A 15,816-nucleotide genomic window follows, 5' to 3' on the forward strand; every position below is an offset into this window, starting at 1 on the left:
TTATGGCTTCGAGTGCAAACGTTTAGTTGTTCAGTTCTCGAGCACTCGGAGGAGAATTACGCACTCTTACAGAAGGAACTACTTCGCTACGCCATCTTGTCGCGGAGGGATACCCTCGTTTGCCTCCGGCCTCAGCGACCAACCAGCGCCTTGCTAGCCTCGCCTAGCCGGACGGGGGTCTGTGTTTCCGTGCAGGCCGCAGCTCGGAGCTGCTAGCTTTGGCCTGTGTTGTGAGTTGGGTGTAGTTTTGCCCGTGTGGCTGGCGCTTGTGCGTGTGTGCGTCCGTGCTTGCCGTGTTTCATGTGTTCGTGCGTGCTGTATGTGCTGCGCTCCGTGAGCTGGCGTGCCAGGCCTACTATCTAGCCATGGACGACGGTGCTGGCCCGTCGACGATGAACGCGGCGGGCACGTCGCGCTGACCGAGCGAAGCGGTCGGCTTTCTGCACCTTTTCGTCGCCGTTAATCGTCTGCTAAGGGGGAAACCGGGAGGCTGACGCCATCATGGGAAGCTGCTTCAGCCGATCGGCGGGCTCCAAGTCGACGTCCAAGAAGGAGTCCGTGCAGGCACCCGTCGACCGAGGCGACGTCGCGTCGATCAATATCGGCCCGGTGACCACCCACGAACCCGTGTCGGGCCGGCCCGTGCACCACATCGAACTCGGGGGCGGCGGCGGCGGAGGCGGCGGCGGCATCGGTCGCAATGGTCCCACGGTGCCCATCGCAGTTCAGCCCGATGTCGAGACGTCGGCGGGGCCCGTCTCGGGTGCCAAGATATTCGTCGCGCTCTACGACTACGACGCGCGCACCGACGAGGACCTGAGCTTCAAGAAGGGCGAGCACCTCGAGATCCTCAACGACACCCAGGGTGACTGGTGGTTCGCCCGCTCCAAGTCGACCAAGCAGGAAGGCTACATTCCGTCCAACTATGTGGCCAAGCTCAAGTCCATCGAAGCCGAACCGTGAGTCGATCTTGTTTTGCCGCTCGCTCGGGGTTTTAGTTTGGTTTGGTTCGTTTGTTGTTTCGCCTTATTCATCGTATGTCGTTTCCGTTCCGGGGCTGGCCTGCAATTCGTGGAAAACTCTTTTGTCCCCCAAACCATCCTCTGTCTACGGAGAAAAAGAAAAATGTCATCGCATCCCCCCCTCCCCCCCTCATTCTCTTTTGTCTTTTCGGTTTTGTTTTCCGTCACTGGTTGTCGCTCCCCAATCGTCGTCGACTTCCGATATATAAGTGTGTGCGTGTTTTCGTGCTCGGTCGAGAGGCAAATCGAGCGATCGCGTTGGTTGCGGCCTGCGTTGGTTGCCCGAGTTTGCCCGTTCCTGTCGCTGGCTTGCCTGCTTTCGTTTCGAGGTCGTGTGCGACCGGGCTTGTGCATTGCCGTCTACCTCCTCAGCCACCTACTTTTCTCGTTTCTTTTTCTTGCTTCTCGGGAGTCAGCGGCGCCCGTTTTTCTTCTTTTCTTTCTTGTTCGAAATTCTTTTCTGACCTCACCTCGCTTCAAGCACTCACCGCGTTGACGCCGTAAAAGAAGCTTCTGCGTAAAGTATGCCCACCCCACTGCATTAGCCGAAGTACTTACACGAGCCTCAAGCAGCTTAAACAGCCCCTTCGTCGATTCTTTCGGGGTCGCAGGTCACGGCGTGTCAAATTTGGAATCTGTAGCACTTTTGCTTTTTTTAACGCCCCCTTTCCATTTTTTTTTTTCGAGTCGGTGGGTATTTTTTCGGCACCTTTTCCTTCGCCTTCGACTTTAGAGTTACGCCATTCGCTGCTAGCAACGTGCTTCTATTTTTTTTCTTTTCTTTTTTTTTTACGTTTTGTTTGTTTGTCGTGTTGTTGGGCGCGAATTGCGTCAGGGGGGGACCCTGATGCCAAATATTGCGGGCTTTGACCCACAACCGAGTCTTTAGTGCTTGCTTCCTCGCTGGCGGGTATGTAAGTCGTTATCCCGTTGCTTCTTTATCGACCGCTTCTCTCTTTATTTTTCTTTTTTTTTTTGTTTTCATTTTTGCTTATGCTACGGGATTGGGGTTTTTTCCTTGGCCACTTTTATTTTCTCAGACGAAACTGGCGACCCTTTTGAGCGTAAGACACGTGCTGAAAAAAAAAAAAAAAGGGGGGGGGGGGGGTTGGGGTTCCGTGTAACGGCTCAGTAAACCGTTTTTCTTTTTTGCTCTTTTATACAAACGCGCATTAAACATTTTATATGGCACATTAGCTGGATTACTTACATGCAAGGCGGACATTACCTGTAGAGGAGTTCGCGGTGCTATGGTGCTTAATTAACAGAGTTGCTCAAATTAACTTAGTAATTGCTCATTTTAGTGTGCACGCATCGAATGCATAAGTGAAATCGTGAAATAATGAAGTCGAGGCTCCGTTTATCAGAAATGACGTGATTGTAGCTCGATTTCCTAGAAATACGTCCAACAAATTCTGCCCCGATATGCCTTCATGTTCCAGAATGCACGTTAGCTCATCAGAATTATAGAAACATTGATTTCTCATCTGCTTGGTAATGGTTAATTCCAGCTGGTTAAACTTCAGCGGCAAATATATCTTTACTCGATTTTAGAACGCATTGAAAAAAAAAAAAAAAACTTTTGCAGATCTAACGCGTCTCTTGGAGGCTATGCGAAGCGATGCATTCGTGAAAGGGTCAGTGAAAAAAAAGAAAATGCTATAAATTTGATCATTTCTTTCCTGCGTCTGGCGTAAAGGAAACTGCGATGCTACGCCAATGTGACACACTCGACGATGATGACAAAGAGCTAGTCGGCACGATGGAAGTACACCATGGAAAACTCGCATATGTTAGATGGGAATGCAGAACCAGTTAGTTGTATCTTCGCAGTCACATTTCATTCAGATGATCTCACAATCGAAATACTTTTATAATCAAAAAACGCTTTCCAACCGGAAATAGTACCCATTGTTGACGAAATGTATCTCTTTTGCCTCCCTTTTGGGAACTGTTTGCTGTAATAACTGGGTACTGTGAAGGTGTGTGTTTTGTGCTTGTAGATGCGGCTATGGCTGTTTTGGCCGCTGTGTAAATAATGTACGCACGTATATTTTACATTTGTAGTAAATGCATGAACGAAAACAAATGCGATTGTGGCCTAATGAGTGGATCATCGAGCACGTAATTAATTTTTTAAGTGTGGGCAATTAGACAAGGCAGCAGCCGGCGGTCAGGAATGTCCGGTGAGAAAGTTTCGCTTTACACAGTCGGACCCGGATATATCGAACCCATATATACGAGGTATTGTGTATAACGAACATCAGTAAAACCCCCTTGAAAATTTCTCTATAAAATGTTTATTCTATATATCGAATTGCATACATATCGAACTTTCCTGCGATCCGGGCCCCTTCAGATTCGATATATCCTGGTTAGAGTGTATTAGCACCACTTTCTGTTATTTTCGGCGTGTACACTATCGTTTGCGGGGCGCTTGCGTAAATTTTTAGACGGCGTTTTATCTTGGGTGTATAGCGGCGAAATTCCTGCTGTCGCGTCTACCCTTGAGCGCCTGACATTTTTTGTGGCAACGATAAAGCCGCCTCGGGAAAGCGCCAAGTTATCACAAACTGCAGCGCGCGCTATCGATTTGCTGCCTCAGGTCAACCCAGGCGCAGCGGCGTGAATGTCGTGCTTATCAGCGAGATCGGCGATTCGGTGTACCGTGGCCTCCGAGATCCCGCCGCTGCGATCTCGGAAGCCACACTTGGGCAGATTTAGTTCGACCGCAGCGTGTTTGAGAGTAGCACTCCGCAGGCCCACAAAAAGGTGACATTTAGTATATATACAGGGTGTTTTTCGTTTAAGACCGTACGTATTTTTTTTTTTATAAAAGACGTAATGAGCCTAGCGAACGTGGCGTTTTTGCAGACCTGCTCCTAGGCGAGGCGGACGTACTTTGCCGCTGATATAGTAAGCTTCAGAAGACTAATCAACGAAAATTATTTGTTTGAATATTTTATCAGTGCCTCGGGCGCAGTTGTCTAGGTGGCAAATTTGGAGGCTGCGACATTTTCACGCACGCCCGTCTTCTAAAAATTGAAAAAAAAAAATCGCACCTAAATTGACATATTCGTCACCAAATTCGAAAGCTCAGTCGTGGCAAAATCGAGACTGCGCGCATCAGACATAGGGGTGTGCAAATGTTCGATTCGGTCCTCGAATCGAATACTCACTATTCGTAAATGCTAATATTTTCCGAATACTTTTCGAATATTTTGAAACGTCAACTGCGCCCATATATAAACATAATATTGGAGCAAAAGTACGGTAAATTTTCACCCCCGCGGGTCTAGTATAGACGTAAAACATGGGAACTTGCGCGGTGGTGCATGCAGGCTTCGTCGTTTAAGTAGCCATACTTAACAGGCTGTTGATAGAATCCTCTGCATGCGAAGAAACTACTTGCTTGCTCCTAGTGCTCCATCTGTGCTTTTAGTAAACCACGCTTCATAACGTACTACGTAATGGCAGAAACTTGCTAGCTTTAAGAATACTGGAATGCGAACATCGTTTTATAATATTTGTGTTTAACGCCTATTCATTATTCAAAAACTTTTCTATATTCGATTCGCTACTGGCATTATTCGATTCGGTCTCGAAAATCACTGTTCGCACACCACTAGTGAAGACGGCGAGGCCCCATAAGGAAGTGTGGGGTGAAGTTTGAATGACAGCATGCCGGCGGCAAATCCTGACCCTACGCACAGCCGCGCATGCTTGCCAGGCAAAGCGTGCAGTATCTAGCTGCCCCGACTGATCGATAGGTTCGGTTTCCAACTTCCTCGTGCTTGTCGTCACGGGGCGTTACGGTCTGATTTGATAGCGGGGCCGCCTTTTCTGCACCCCCGGGGCGCTCGGTTTCGATGTTGCCTGGATTTACCGTTCAAATTTGATGATAAATGTCTCGAATTAAATGCGACATTCAAGATTGAAAAAAAAAAAAAAAGAGGGTGCATTAAAATGTGACTGCCTTCATAATCGCCATTGAAACTGCCCCTAAGTCACTAATAAAAAACTTAGTTAATACATTTTTGTTAATTAGTCTTCTGAAGCTCATGTTATTAGCGGCAAAGTATGTCTGCCTTCCCTAGGAACTCGTCTGCAAAAAACGCCACGTTCGCTGCGCTTATAGCCCTTGTGTAAAAAAATCTGTATTGTCATCCTTTATGATGCCCAACTTTTATTCTTTCAAAGGCAGGGACGCGATTTCTCGGCACGAAACCATATCTGACAGGAATGTTATCTCTTTCGAATGAACTTGAGTGGATGCGTTGATTACGCATGCATCGCCACTTTTCTGGATATGGAAGGCTTCTGATGTCAGTTGTTCCCGCTCGTAGTGGTAATTTGACGCAGTGATGCAAATCTGTGATGATCGGAAAACTTTCGCAAAAGGGAACAGAGTGTGACAAAATAGGCAAAGTCAAAATCTCAGGTGAAACAGCAACAGTCTTCACTGGCGTCGTGAAGGAACGCGATGGTACTCGGTGCGTGTCTCGAGGGGAAACCGTCTTTAGCTCGAGTCTGCTAGTAAGCGTCGAGAAAAAAAAAAAAAAAAAAGAAACACACACAACTCACGAGCACGTTGTCACGAGCTCGAAAGAACCGCCAAAAGAAGCAACAAAGAAGTCGCGAAAATGCGGTGTTAAGAGGGCACAGAAGGGAAACGCCAAATTTACAGTAAGTAGTCGTTCAAAACTGTCGTTATTTCATTCCTTCGGCTCAGAAATATCGAGCACTGGCGGAGAAAGTTGAATCAAAACGCACATTAAGGAGCAGCGTTAGAAGCCAATTTGAAATGATTAATCGCGAGGTATTTTGTGAAGCTTTCCGTCTTTCAATTTCGCCAGCAAATGTTGCACCGGTCAAAAAAAAAAAAAAAAAAAAAAGAAAAAGCCTTCTCTTTGGTCCCTTCATCGCACGGCATGACGACAGCAGGGTCTACCGCATGACCTCACCATGGTAAAAAGCTGTCGATTGGTTAGTCGACGAGGCACGGGCCGTGTTCTGAGAAAGGGAAGGGGGTTCGCCCCTTGCGCTCCACCGATTCTTTCGTAAAGCTACCGTTCAAGTCGGCGTTGAGCTGAGGGGGAGGATTAGGGGGGACGGACAGTATTAATCCGGAGTCACCCACTGTACGGCGCTAATCATGCGCTGGCTTTGGCACCTAACACCCCACAATTCCTCGCCTCTCGATCGAGCGAACGTAATGCTTCGATTACATTCACTGGCAGAGATAACGCGTGAGTGAAAAAAAAAAAAAAAAAAAAAAAAAACCTTCTAGAACTACCAGCGTAGTACATCGATTCCACACGAAGGCCGCACTCTCGCAGCGACCAACAGGAAATGACCGGCGGAAGCGTGTTGGGTGTTCGCCCGTCGCGTCGTGGGACAACTCGCTGGCAGAGGGGCGTTGTCAGCCTGCGCTCCTTTGATAACCGTGCGGCGATGCGCATTCCCCATCAGCTACTAGGGTGCCACCTGTGGGCGAGTGTTCGCTTCGTGCATTCATTGCGCTGGGCGTTGATTGTACGGAGAGGAGTGTACTATACGATCAATGCCTTCGTCAGTTAGGCAGTATTAACCGGTAGGGCTGAGACTATAGGGCTGAGACATCGCAGGATGTGGAACAAGTGGGACCACGCCACGAGCGATGGGACGAGAAGTGATGGGCGTGTACAGTCGAACCCGGATAAATCGAACTCACATATAACGAATTATTGTGTATAACGAACAGCAGTAAAAGCCCCTTGAAAACTATTGCATAAAATTTTTATTTATATATCGAATTAGCTATATATCCATTTTTTTTTGTGATCCCCTCAAGACTCGATATAGTCGGGATCGACGTTATAACGCTTAGAGGCACGACGACTGCGGAGGCGGGGGGGGGGGGGGGGGGGACTGGAGATTCGAACGTCGGTATATGAAAGTTTAGCTGCAGGTTAAAAGGAAGTGGCGCTGGAGTGCCCGCTTAATGCGTGTAGTTTTAGAACGTGGATGAAAGCGCCACACGGCCAACGGACACAGACACAAACGTTTACAGGATGTCTCTGTTGTCCGTGTGGACGGTGCTGCACAGTCAGCGCGTTCTCAACATCAACGTGAACCAATGAGACCCATCTATTGCTTTTCTGACATAATAGCGTCCGGTGATCTGCAAATAGAGTGATAATGAATGGGCGGTGAGGGGAGGAAAACGTAGTATAGAGGACGCGCCACCAGAGATAAGGGATAAGTGTGACGAGATAAGAAATCTTGCGGGCATTGAATGCAGTTTGGTGGCGAGACAGGGATAATCGGATATTGCCGGGAGAGGCGTTCGTCCTGCAGTGGACATGAAAGAGGCTGGTGGTGATGGTCACTGCGGTATACCAGTAACCAATTTATCTCAAACTTCGAGGCCAACAGTGGAACCAGGAAGGAAGCTATAGGGAACACCCGGCCACTGCCCAACTGCAGGGTTCTGGGGTTTTGTGTGCCTGAAGCACGATCTGATTATGAGGCACGCCGAAGTGGGGGGCACCGGATTAACTTTGACCCCCCCCCCCCCCCCCCGGAGTTCTTTAAAGGGACACTAAAGAGAAACCGGAAGTTGAGCTTAAATGGTAGATTATCCTTTCACGATCACAGCCATACCATTCTTACTGTAAACAGATGTTTAATAGGCGAGAAAATAGCGAAAAACTGAAGGATATGTGCTGACGCCCCTTCGAATTTCCCGCACTACATGTTCTGACGTCGGAGATTACAAATTCAGGCCGGTCGCGATTGGTCGAGAGCGATTTATCGCTGTTAATAAAACAGCAAAATGAAATACACCTTAAACGTACATAAACAGCATTTGCCAACTTTTTAAACCGTTTCAAGCGAGGAAGTACAAGTTTAGCACAAAATTAAATAAATAAGAAAAAATGGCATGGCGATACATCCGGTCGTGATAGTTTCGTAGTTTCGTTTTTGGTCAATGCATCGTCGCGCGCGCCTGTTCCGCTCTACGGTGTTTGGTTGCGTGTTGCGTGGCTCAAAAAACGTTGACTTCGCTGGAAACAGCCAGAAAATGCCTCGTGTGTGTAGTGTTGAGGGCTGTATAAATGGCCCAAGGTGCTTGCTCAGGAGCAGCGGCAGTGTTTACTCGATTGTGTCCTTTCATGTGGTGTCGCGCGGTGAGCCCCGGCTCCCCGGCGTTCGCCCAGTGCTCTGCCGATGATAAAACGGCAAAAGAGCCAGAGAAACCGATGGTGTGCTCTCTGCATTTCTCGCCCTCGGATTATGTGTATAATCCTGCCCTCGAAAAGTATCTTGGCGTGCCCCAGAGGCCAGTCCTTTCTCGAGCAGCTGTTCCCTCAATGCGGCCTTCATCAAACCCCCTTCCGGTGCCCCTGCAGCAGCAAACTGGCGGCTCGGTGAGTGCTGAATGTAATTAAATAAAGCCACGAAATAACCATACCGATTATGTGCGCAACTTTCTACGCTTGCTCTGTCGCGAACATCGTCGCCTGGCGGACCGGACGCTTCGCCTTCCGTCGACGAAAACGAAGCTCTCCGCCGGCGCGGCCGGCGGCTCACCGCCATCGCACGCGGAAACACCTACCGCTCGAACACGGAGGATCATTTCCGCGCTCCGTTTCACTGAATATCGCTGAAATGCAGTCCTACTTCCCTGGCGAGCTCTTCGTTGCAAGGTTCAGCTGCAGCAACGATATCCATCTCGGCGAACGCAAACGCAGCGACCATGCATGCAGCCATGATGCATCCAGTGCCTCGGCCGTTTACGCAAGCGGTGACGTATCATGGCGCATTCTGATTCGCCGAGAGCAATGAAATCTGTGACGACACTGCTTCAGCGCCAAATATGGGGTGAGAGAAATTGAGGAAGAGATATTTGGTCTTTGCTTACGAATTTCTCCGCTAATAACTCATATTTTTGCACCCAACAAAAACTGCATGCATTCCTGAAGGTCCCTCTTTTATTCCAGCTGAACTTCCTGTTTCTCTTTAGTGTCCCTTTAACGTGCGCACACTGTAGGGCGCAAGGGCGTTCTTGCACTTCGCCCCAATCGAAATGCGGCCGCCGCGGCTGGGATTTGATCCCGCGACCTCGTGCTTAGCAGCACAACGCCGTATAGTCGCTAAGCCGCCACGGCGGGTGTTTACTTTTCCGTGAAATATAGGTCGAAATGCACCAGGCCCGAGGGACTAGCTTGTGAACTGAATCGTGCTGTGCGCGGATATCGCACGTTTTGTGTAGCAGATAGACAAAAGGCAGGCAGATGACCCGATAGCGGCGCGAAAGTTTCTTTGAGAATGCGTGCAATGAAGGTCCGAAGGAGAGAAGGCGCAGCTTGAGCAATATCTGGAAAACGCTGGAGAAATTAGGAAATTACGCATATGTAATTTTGAACATTGCTGGATATTTGCAAATGATTTGGCCTAACTTCAGCAAGGCTCGAACTACGTTGAAGGCTACGGCACAGGATTGGGGGCATTGAACAAGACTTGCACCAGAATGCATCTTTTCTTTCTTTTTTTTTTTCTTGGGGGGGTGGGGGGGGGGGGGGGGAGGTAGCGTAATTTGTTGCCGCAGTATACATCAGTGCGTTATCAAAAATTTTTGACTTCAGGATTCGAGCACAGGGGCCTGTAGTACAGAATCCCGACATTGACACCGTTACGTCACGGATGCATGCATCGAGAAGCGGCCTATGGAACGCCCTTATTAATTTCTCGCGGGTTAGTCATCAAACATCTGGTTTCGATGCTCGTTTCGTGCTATTATTAAGTTGGTACTCGCGTCTCTGACTTAAATTTGATCTTTATTTTTTCCTGTCAGCGTGCTGCAAATGAGGTGTTGCACGCGTTAACCTTAATTATAAGATTTCTAAGATTATAGGAAGGTTTCTGCACCGCGAGGTCACGCGCCGATGGTGAAGATGTCGGCATTGCGATCTTGGGCGCGGTTTACACGTATATACACTTCATGTTATCCTTCGCGTCGAACAGGAAAACTTGCGACGGATGCTATATTAAGAAAGGGCACCCATCGAGTTGGGCGATTTCATTTTCCTATTTTGCGAACCCAGTGGCGTTTACGTCCCTTGGATTAGCTATTTTGTATCGGCGTGTACACCGCTAAGCACGCGACCTTAAAAGGTCACGTGATTATCAGTTTGACAGTCTTTTAGCTCGCTGACCTTTGGCTTCAGTGTATATCGGGTGTCTGTTTTCTTTTTTCACTTTAGATAACTTTTTAAAAGTTTCTCGTGGCAGTTAGCACAATTCTAGTCATTGAGCTCGATTGCACTCGAAGACTAATCAAAATGCGTAAATGAGTAATTAACGGAGTTTCGCCAAGTTCCTAACTTACACGGCCGTTAGCCTTAACTTGCGGCACATATGGCGATTGACTAATTGTAGCCGGTGAGTTTGCGAGGTGTGTTCACTCTCAACGAATGAAGAGGGTGGCACTGGTTTTCGACATACGCTGTTTCGCTTACAAACAAAGCGCCGTTTTACGCATTGAACAAAACCGCGATTAAGGGTGGAATAATGATTAAGCTAGTCACTGAAGTGGTGAGTGAATTCATGGTGAATTAAAGGGGTTTATTTGGGATGACTAGAGTCAATTAAACGAAAGGTAATGATGAGATAGTGAGCTGGGAAAATGAAGAGTAAATGAGAGTGAATGAAGGTGAATCAAGTGGTCATAATGTGAATCAAGTCTGAATTAAGAGTGAATCGAGGGGTTGTGGAGTGTGGGAGTGACTTGCAAGAAAACATGATGACTTGCAAAAAGGACCGTAAATTGTGGTTTCAGACTCATGATGACTCGGCAAAAAAAAAAAAAAAAAAAAAAAAAAAAACGTGGTCGTCGCGTCATTGAGTTAGCGGCGCTCGGGCTTTCGCCTTCAAGTCGTCTTAGTTGTAGCATAAGGGACCTCTAGTAATTTTTTTTTTGCCGTTTGTGCGAACAGGGCAGCGCAGTAAACAGTACGAACGATGTCATGCCAACGAGCCCCAGTCGAATCCGTATTCCCGGGCGCGAAGTGCAACGCGAAACTGCCGCGACACGTCAGGAAGAACCGCCTCGTGCTCGCAGTTGAGTATCCGATGGCGTGCGCGATGCGCTCCATTGTTCACTGTCTGCCGTCGCCATGGCGACGACGTGTTGCGGATGTGCCATTTATTTGCCCCCGTACTTGGCTTCGACTACGCGAGTTTCACGCTGAAATTAGTGGACTGCGATTTGCTTAGTTATACCGCGAGAATGGTGGGTGCGTTCCAATTCTCACAAGCCTACTTTGACTGCTACCAAGACGGCTTCGTGCTCACCTAATGGAACGCATTGAGAATACGTCTCTTCGACTTTACGCCATGGATCGCGCGTCGATAAGAAAACCTTAAAACACGACAAGAAAACACATGTTGTCGCTGTATTTTAACACTTTACGTGTGCGAACCTACGGAAAACACAACGTATAACGTGCATGGAGCGCATAAAAAAAGCATGACTGTTTTCTTGTGCGCAGAGGACCATTCAGTCTTAGCATTCTGCTCAGCCGCCGGCTTGTTTGGGCAGCAAAGTAGACCGCATCGTTTTTTATTGCAATGCTGTCTTTTCGAAGCGGTATTTTTTTTTATTTTTTTTTGCCGTCTGTGTCAGAATTTTAACGAGACTTGTGATGGCCGCTGTCCTATTAGCTGGCTACTTATCCGCCTACGGTGCGTATTGGAACACAGCCAAAATGATTGGTGGTGCGCGGGTCTCTCAAATCTGCGTGCCTGCTGCTTTATGTCTGGCCTCCGAGATTTTCACCCTCCGGAACGCTCCGGTGGAATCTCTGAGGCCACGCTTCGACGAGGCACGCGAGGAGCTGCGTCGAGAAAAGCAGGAGCCCGAAGCGAATCGGATACGAAGGCTTGCATCGGCGGCCGGCAATCGTCGAACGACGCCGGCAAACTAAACCTGGCATTGCGTGCGCTGGCGAGCTCGTTCTTGGCAGCGTATAAGAGTCACCCTGATGGAACGCCCTGTGTATCGCCGAACAATCGACGGCCGGTTGTCGTCGATGCGTGCGAGGGGTTTCGTATCGCAGTGTATAGTGCTAGTATGTAATCCACATATATCGGATTCACGTATAACGAATTATTGTGTATAACGAACCGCAGCAAGATCCCCTTGAAATTTTTGTGTATAATTTTTTTTTAGTTTTATATATCGAATTACCTATATAGCGAAAATTTTTTTGTGATCCCCTTGAGATTCGATATATCCGGGTTCGACCGTATTTACTGCCATTGGCGACCGTCTGCACTTTGAAACGGGGCTTCTTTCTACCATGCATCGCGAGAGGTTATAGTGCTTGCGGAAGCGGGAAAGAAACTGCGGAAGTGAGCTATGTCTGCGAGAGAACGGACAAACCACCGTTACACTCCGCGGCGAAATTGAAACCGGCAGCGGCACTGGCGATGGCCGCTGCTTACAGAGGAAATTGACTGGCTCACTTCACCGACCCCGGCTAAACGTAGGGGGGGCGGGGGGGGGGGGGAAGAAAGAAAGAAAGAAAGCGCCTCGTGCGATCTTGATTTCCGGCTCTTCGACAACGCAAGAGAGAGGGTGGGAGGGAGAAAGGGCGTACTTTGTATCGTTCGCGGCTGGTGGTGTTTACAAGAACTTCGGTCGGCAGGTGCTCAGGTTGCTCAGGTTTCCCCGATCCCGATGGAGCAATGCCTTGCGTGGAAAGCGCTGCCAATTGTCGCTCTTGTCGATCGCTTTCAAAAGTTTATTTATCTATTGTAATTTATTTTCATATTCAAGCACTGTGTTTTGTAGCGGGAGCGGCGTGCACCCAGATGACGTCAGTCGGAGTGCACGGGCCGGCCTTCTCGTGACAGGAGTGTTGCGTACAGATGACGCGCGGCGTTGTCTATTGATAGCTTTCACGTGACGTTACGCACCCAGCTTATCATCGTGTCGGTGTACCAACATGGCGGCCACAATGACGTCAGTGCAAGCCATCTATAGTGAGTTCATATGCGTGCGTGCCAAGGCATTCCGAAAAGATGACGCTGCGCTCTGCGTATTGGCGCGGATCGAATCAAAATACGAGAAATAAGCGCCGCATTCGCCGCCGTACACTTCACTGAACCTGACGCGCGCTCCGCTCACGCGACGCCGCTTTTTTTTTTCGGCGTCACACGCGCGAAGCGTCAATTGCCTCCGAGATCGGATGGCCGAAGCCCGTGCATCACGGAGGCGATGGCACACTGACGCAATTTTGTCGCGCACCTGACGTAGTAACGCAGGGAGCCATCGACTGCATTCGTCGCCCGTAACGGCACCGCACTTCTATAGTATACTGCACAAACATCTAGCATCACGCCAATAAAATTTGCAGAACCGATCCAGCGATCCAGCAGGCATTTAACGCATCGTAAATTACTTTCCCCGGATATTGCGGCACGATATAAATTGTAGGAGGAACGCACCTGCAGGCTGTAAATTATTTCTCCGTTAACCGTTCGGACGTTTTGCCTGGGTTACGCTTATCATCCTTTTGTCCTTCATTGCTTCTAGCCTCCACCCATATACACCACTCAGATTTATGAGTCGGTAAAGTTGTTCTCATCCTCCTCCTATAGCCTCCGAATCCTAATTTCGTTATTTTATTGGTATTTATCCTAAATTTCATTCGGAAAACCCCTTTTCATTTATCTTACATTTGGCGTTAAGCCCGGTGCACCTTACTGGTGGTCCGGACTCGACCTCATTTCTATTTCTTTTTTTAATTCTCGATAGGAAAAAACATTACAACGAAAGTGCCAAAAAACGTTATCAATAGGAGACATTCAGTTGGGTGTCTGTAAGAGCGCATGCGCATTATAGCGCTCGAGTGCGTCGTCATCAAGCGGTGTCAACGTTGCCTTCTAACCGTCTTCATTCAGAACGCCATTTGTCAAGGGGGCGCGTCGTGAACCGAGGCAATTTAAACGCGCCGCCATTGTAATAAAACCGAACGCAAGATATAAGAGGCGCGTGGACTAGCTTAGAGAGAAGAAAGAAACGACAGCCATCAAGCAGCAAGCACCGTGGTGTGCGTGTCGCGCGTGACGGCGACGTATTACGCCGGCGCTTGGAATGCGGTTATGTAGTTCGCCCCGTTCGCCAACGCCGCTCGCCTTTCCTTCTATCTCCAACCGCACTGACAAGTCTCTCGTTTCCAGCTTCTTCTCTCGCCTTGGCTGGCGTTCAAAAATAGCGGCTCGGCGGCCGGAAGAGCTGGGAGAACCGACCGACCGGCCGACTCTGAGAGAAACGGCAGGAAAGAAAGACAGACCGTTCGGGCAGAAAAAGAGCAAAAAATCGAAAAACTCGTCGGTGTGGGGACGTCGACGGTCGGTTGTGTGTGTGTCTCTCTCTCGCCTCGTGTCGCTTTGTGTGTGGTGTAGTACGCGTCCCTTCCCTGTACGTGAGAGGAAGAAACGGCTTTCCCTTCCCCCTGTTTCTATATTGCCTTTTGTTGTTGTTTCGTCGTCACGTCCTTGGCGCGCACATATTTAGAGAGATCTCGAGAGATGTGTTGGGGCGGACCGCTCGACTTCCTCCGTTCTTGCTTCGTTTTCTTTTTTTTTTTCTTTTCGTCCCCCCCCCCCTTTTTTTTTTTTTTTTTTTTTTTTTTTTTTTTTGCGGCAGGCGAAGCTTCGACAGCGAGGCGTCGGTCTGTGACACGAAGGACCACCGAAGAATTGTGCGAAAGAAGTCCCCCCCTTCATACGTCTCTCAGACACAACACCTCGCTTGCAACGAACCGTCGAACCGTCCGAACGAACCGTCCGTCCTACCTTGGTCGTGGCTTTCTTGAGACGCCGTGGACGAACTGATGACTCGGGAAGAACAAGTCTATTATATTCCAAGTAGCGCTACTCTTAGCGCAGCCGCTAATTCCGTGGTACAGACATAAACACGCCGACTATAACATTAATAGCTTGACTTTATTCACAGCAGAAATTTTACCAAAATACATATTTTAACGCACCTGATTGCAGGGGCTAATTGTGATTCATTCCGGTATGAATGAATAAAGGAGCGTACCACACACTAACATGATTCGTCGATAGGAAAAATTACAAGACAGGCTGATTGAGAAATACCGAAAAAGCCTAATGCGTTACTGCGTGCTAACTTACGCAAGCAACTCGGCAAAGTGGAGGCAAAAAGCAATTAACGCATTTCTCCGAAGCACCGTCGCAGACGTATACGTATCCGACTGGGAACTGCGCCAACGACCATGCGAGGGAACGATCCGTTGCTGGTACGGGCACTATCTCTTGCTTGGTTCTTGTTTCCCAAGGGTAGGGTAGTCAATCGGGCGCGACCACTGTTATACCCTCCCCACTTTTCCATCTACTTTCTCTGCCATACAAGGTGGTTTTCTTCAAAGTAGAAGGCATTTTTTTGTTGCCTCCGCACTGGCTGCAGTTAGGGAACCGTGCGCCGAACTCCGACGTGACACTTGACCGAGCTGAATTCAATCAATCAATCAATCAATCAATCAATCAATCATTGGGTGAAGTGCAACCAAGGCCGATGGGAAAGGACCACGACAGCAGCTCCGAACGGTGTGCCAGAGAGCGTGAAGATGATAAATGCGTTACATCACATAACGCAGGGTATCCGAAATGGACAAAACCGAACAGGAAGGATTAAGCGCCTTCAGTTGGTAGTTATTTCCCGTTCGATGACGATGGTTCTTTTGAACATGTACAAGTCAAGAACTAGTTGGTTGTG

The 15,816-nt window shown here is 48.6% G+C and overlaps 1 protein-coding gene across 1 annotated transcript in view; it reads left to right on the forward strand.

Annotated features, from left to right (window-relative positions):
• The first annotated feature begins 151 nt into the window (after positions 1–151).
• LOC119431106 (tyrosine-protein kinase Src42A-like) overlaps positions 152–15,816 on the forward strand; it is an 87,526-nt gene continuing 71,861 nt past the window's right edge. The window contains 1 exon segment of the mRNA XM_049657572.1: positions 152–959. Within this exon segment, the coding sequence (XP_049513529.1) occupies positions 502–959 (458 nt within the window). The 5' untranslated portion in view covers positions 152–501.

Source organism: Dermacentor silvarum, chromosome 10 (genome assembly GCF_013339745.2).
Source record: "Dermacentor silvarum isolate Dsil-2018 chromosome 10, BIME_Dsil_1.4, whole genome shotgun sequence".
Taxonomy (NCBI): domain Eukaryota; kingdom Metazoa; phylum Arthropoda; class Arachnida; order Ixodida; family Ixodidae; genus Dermacentor; species Dermacentor silvarum.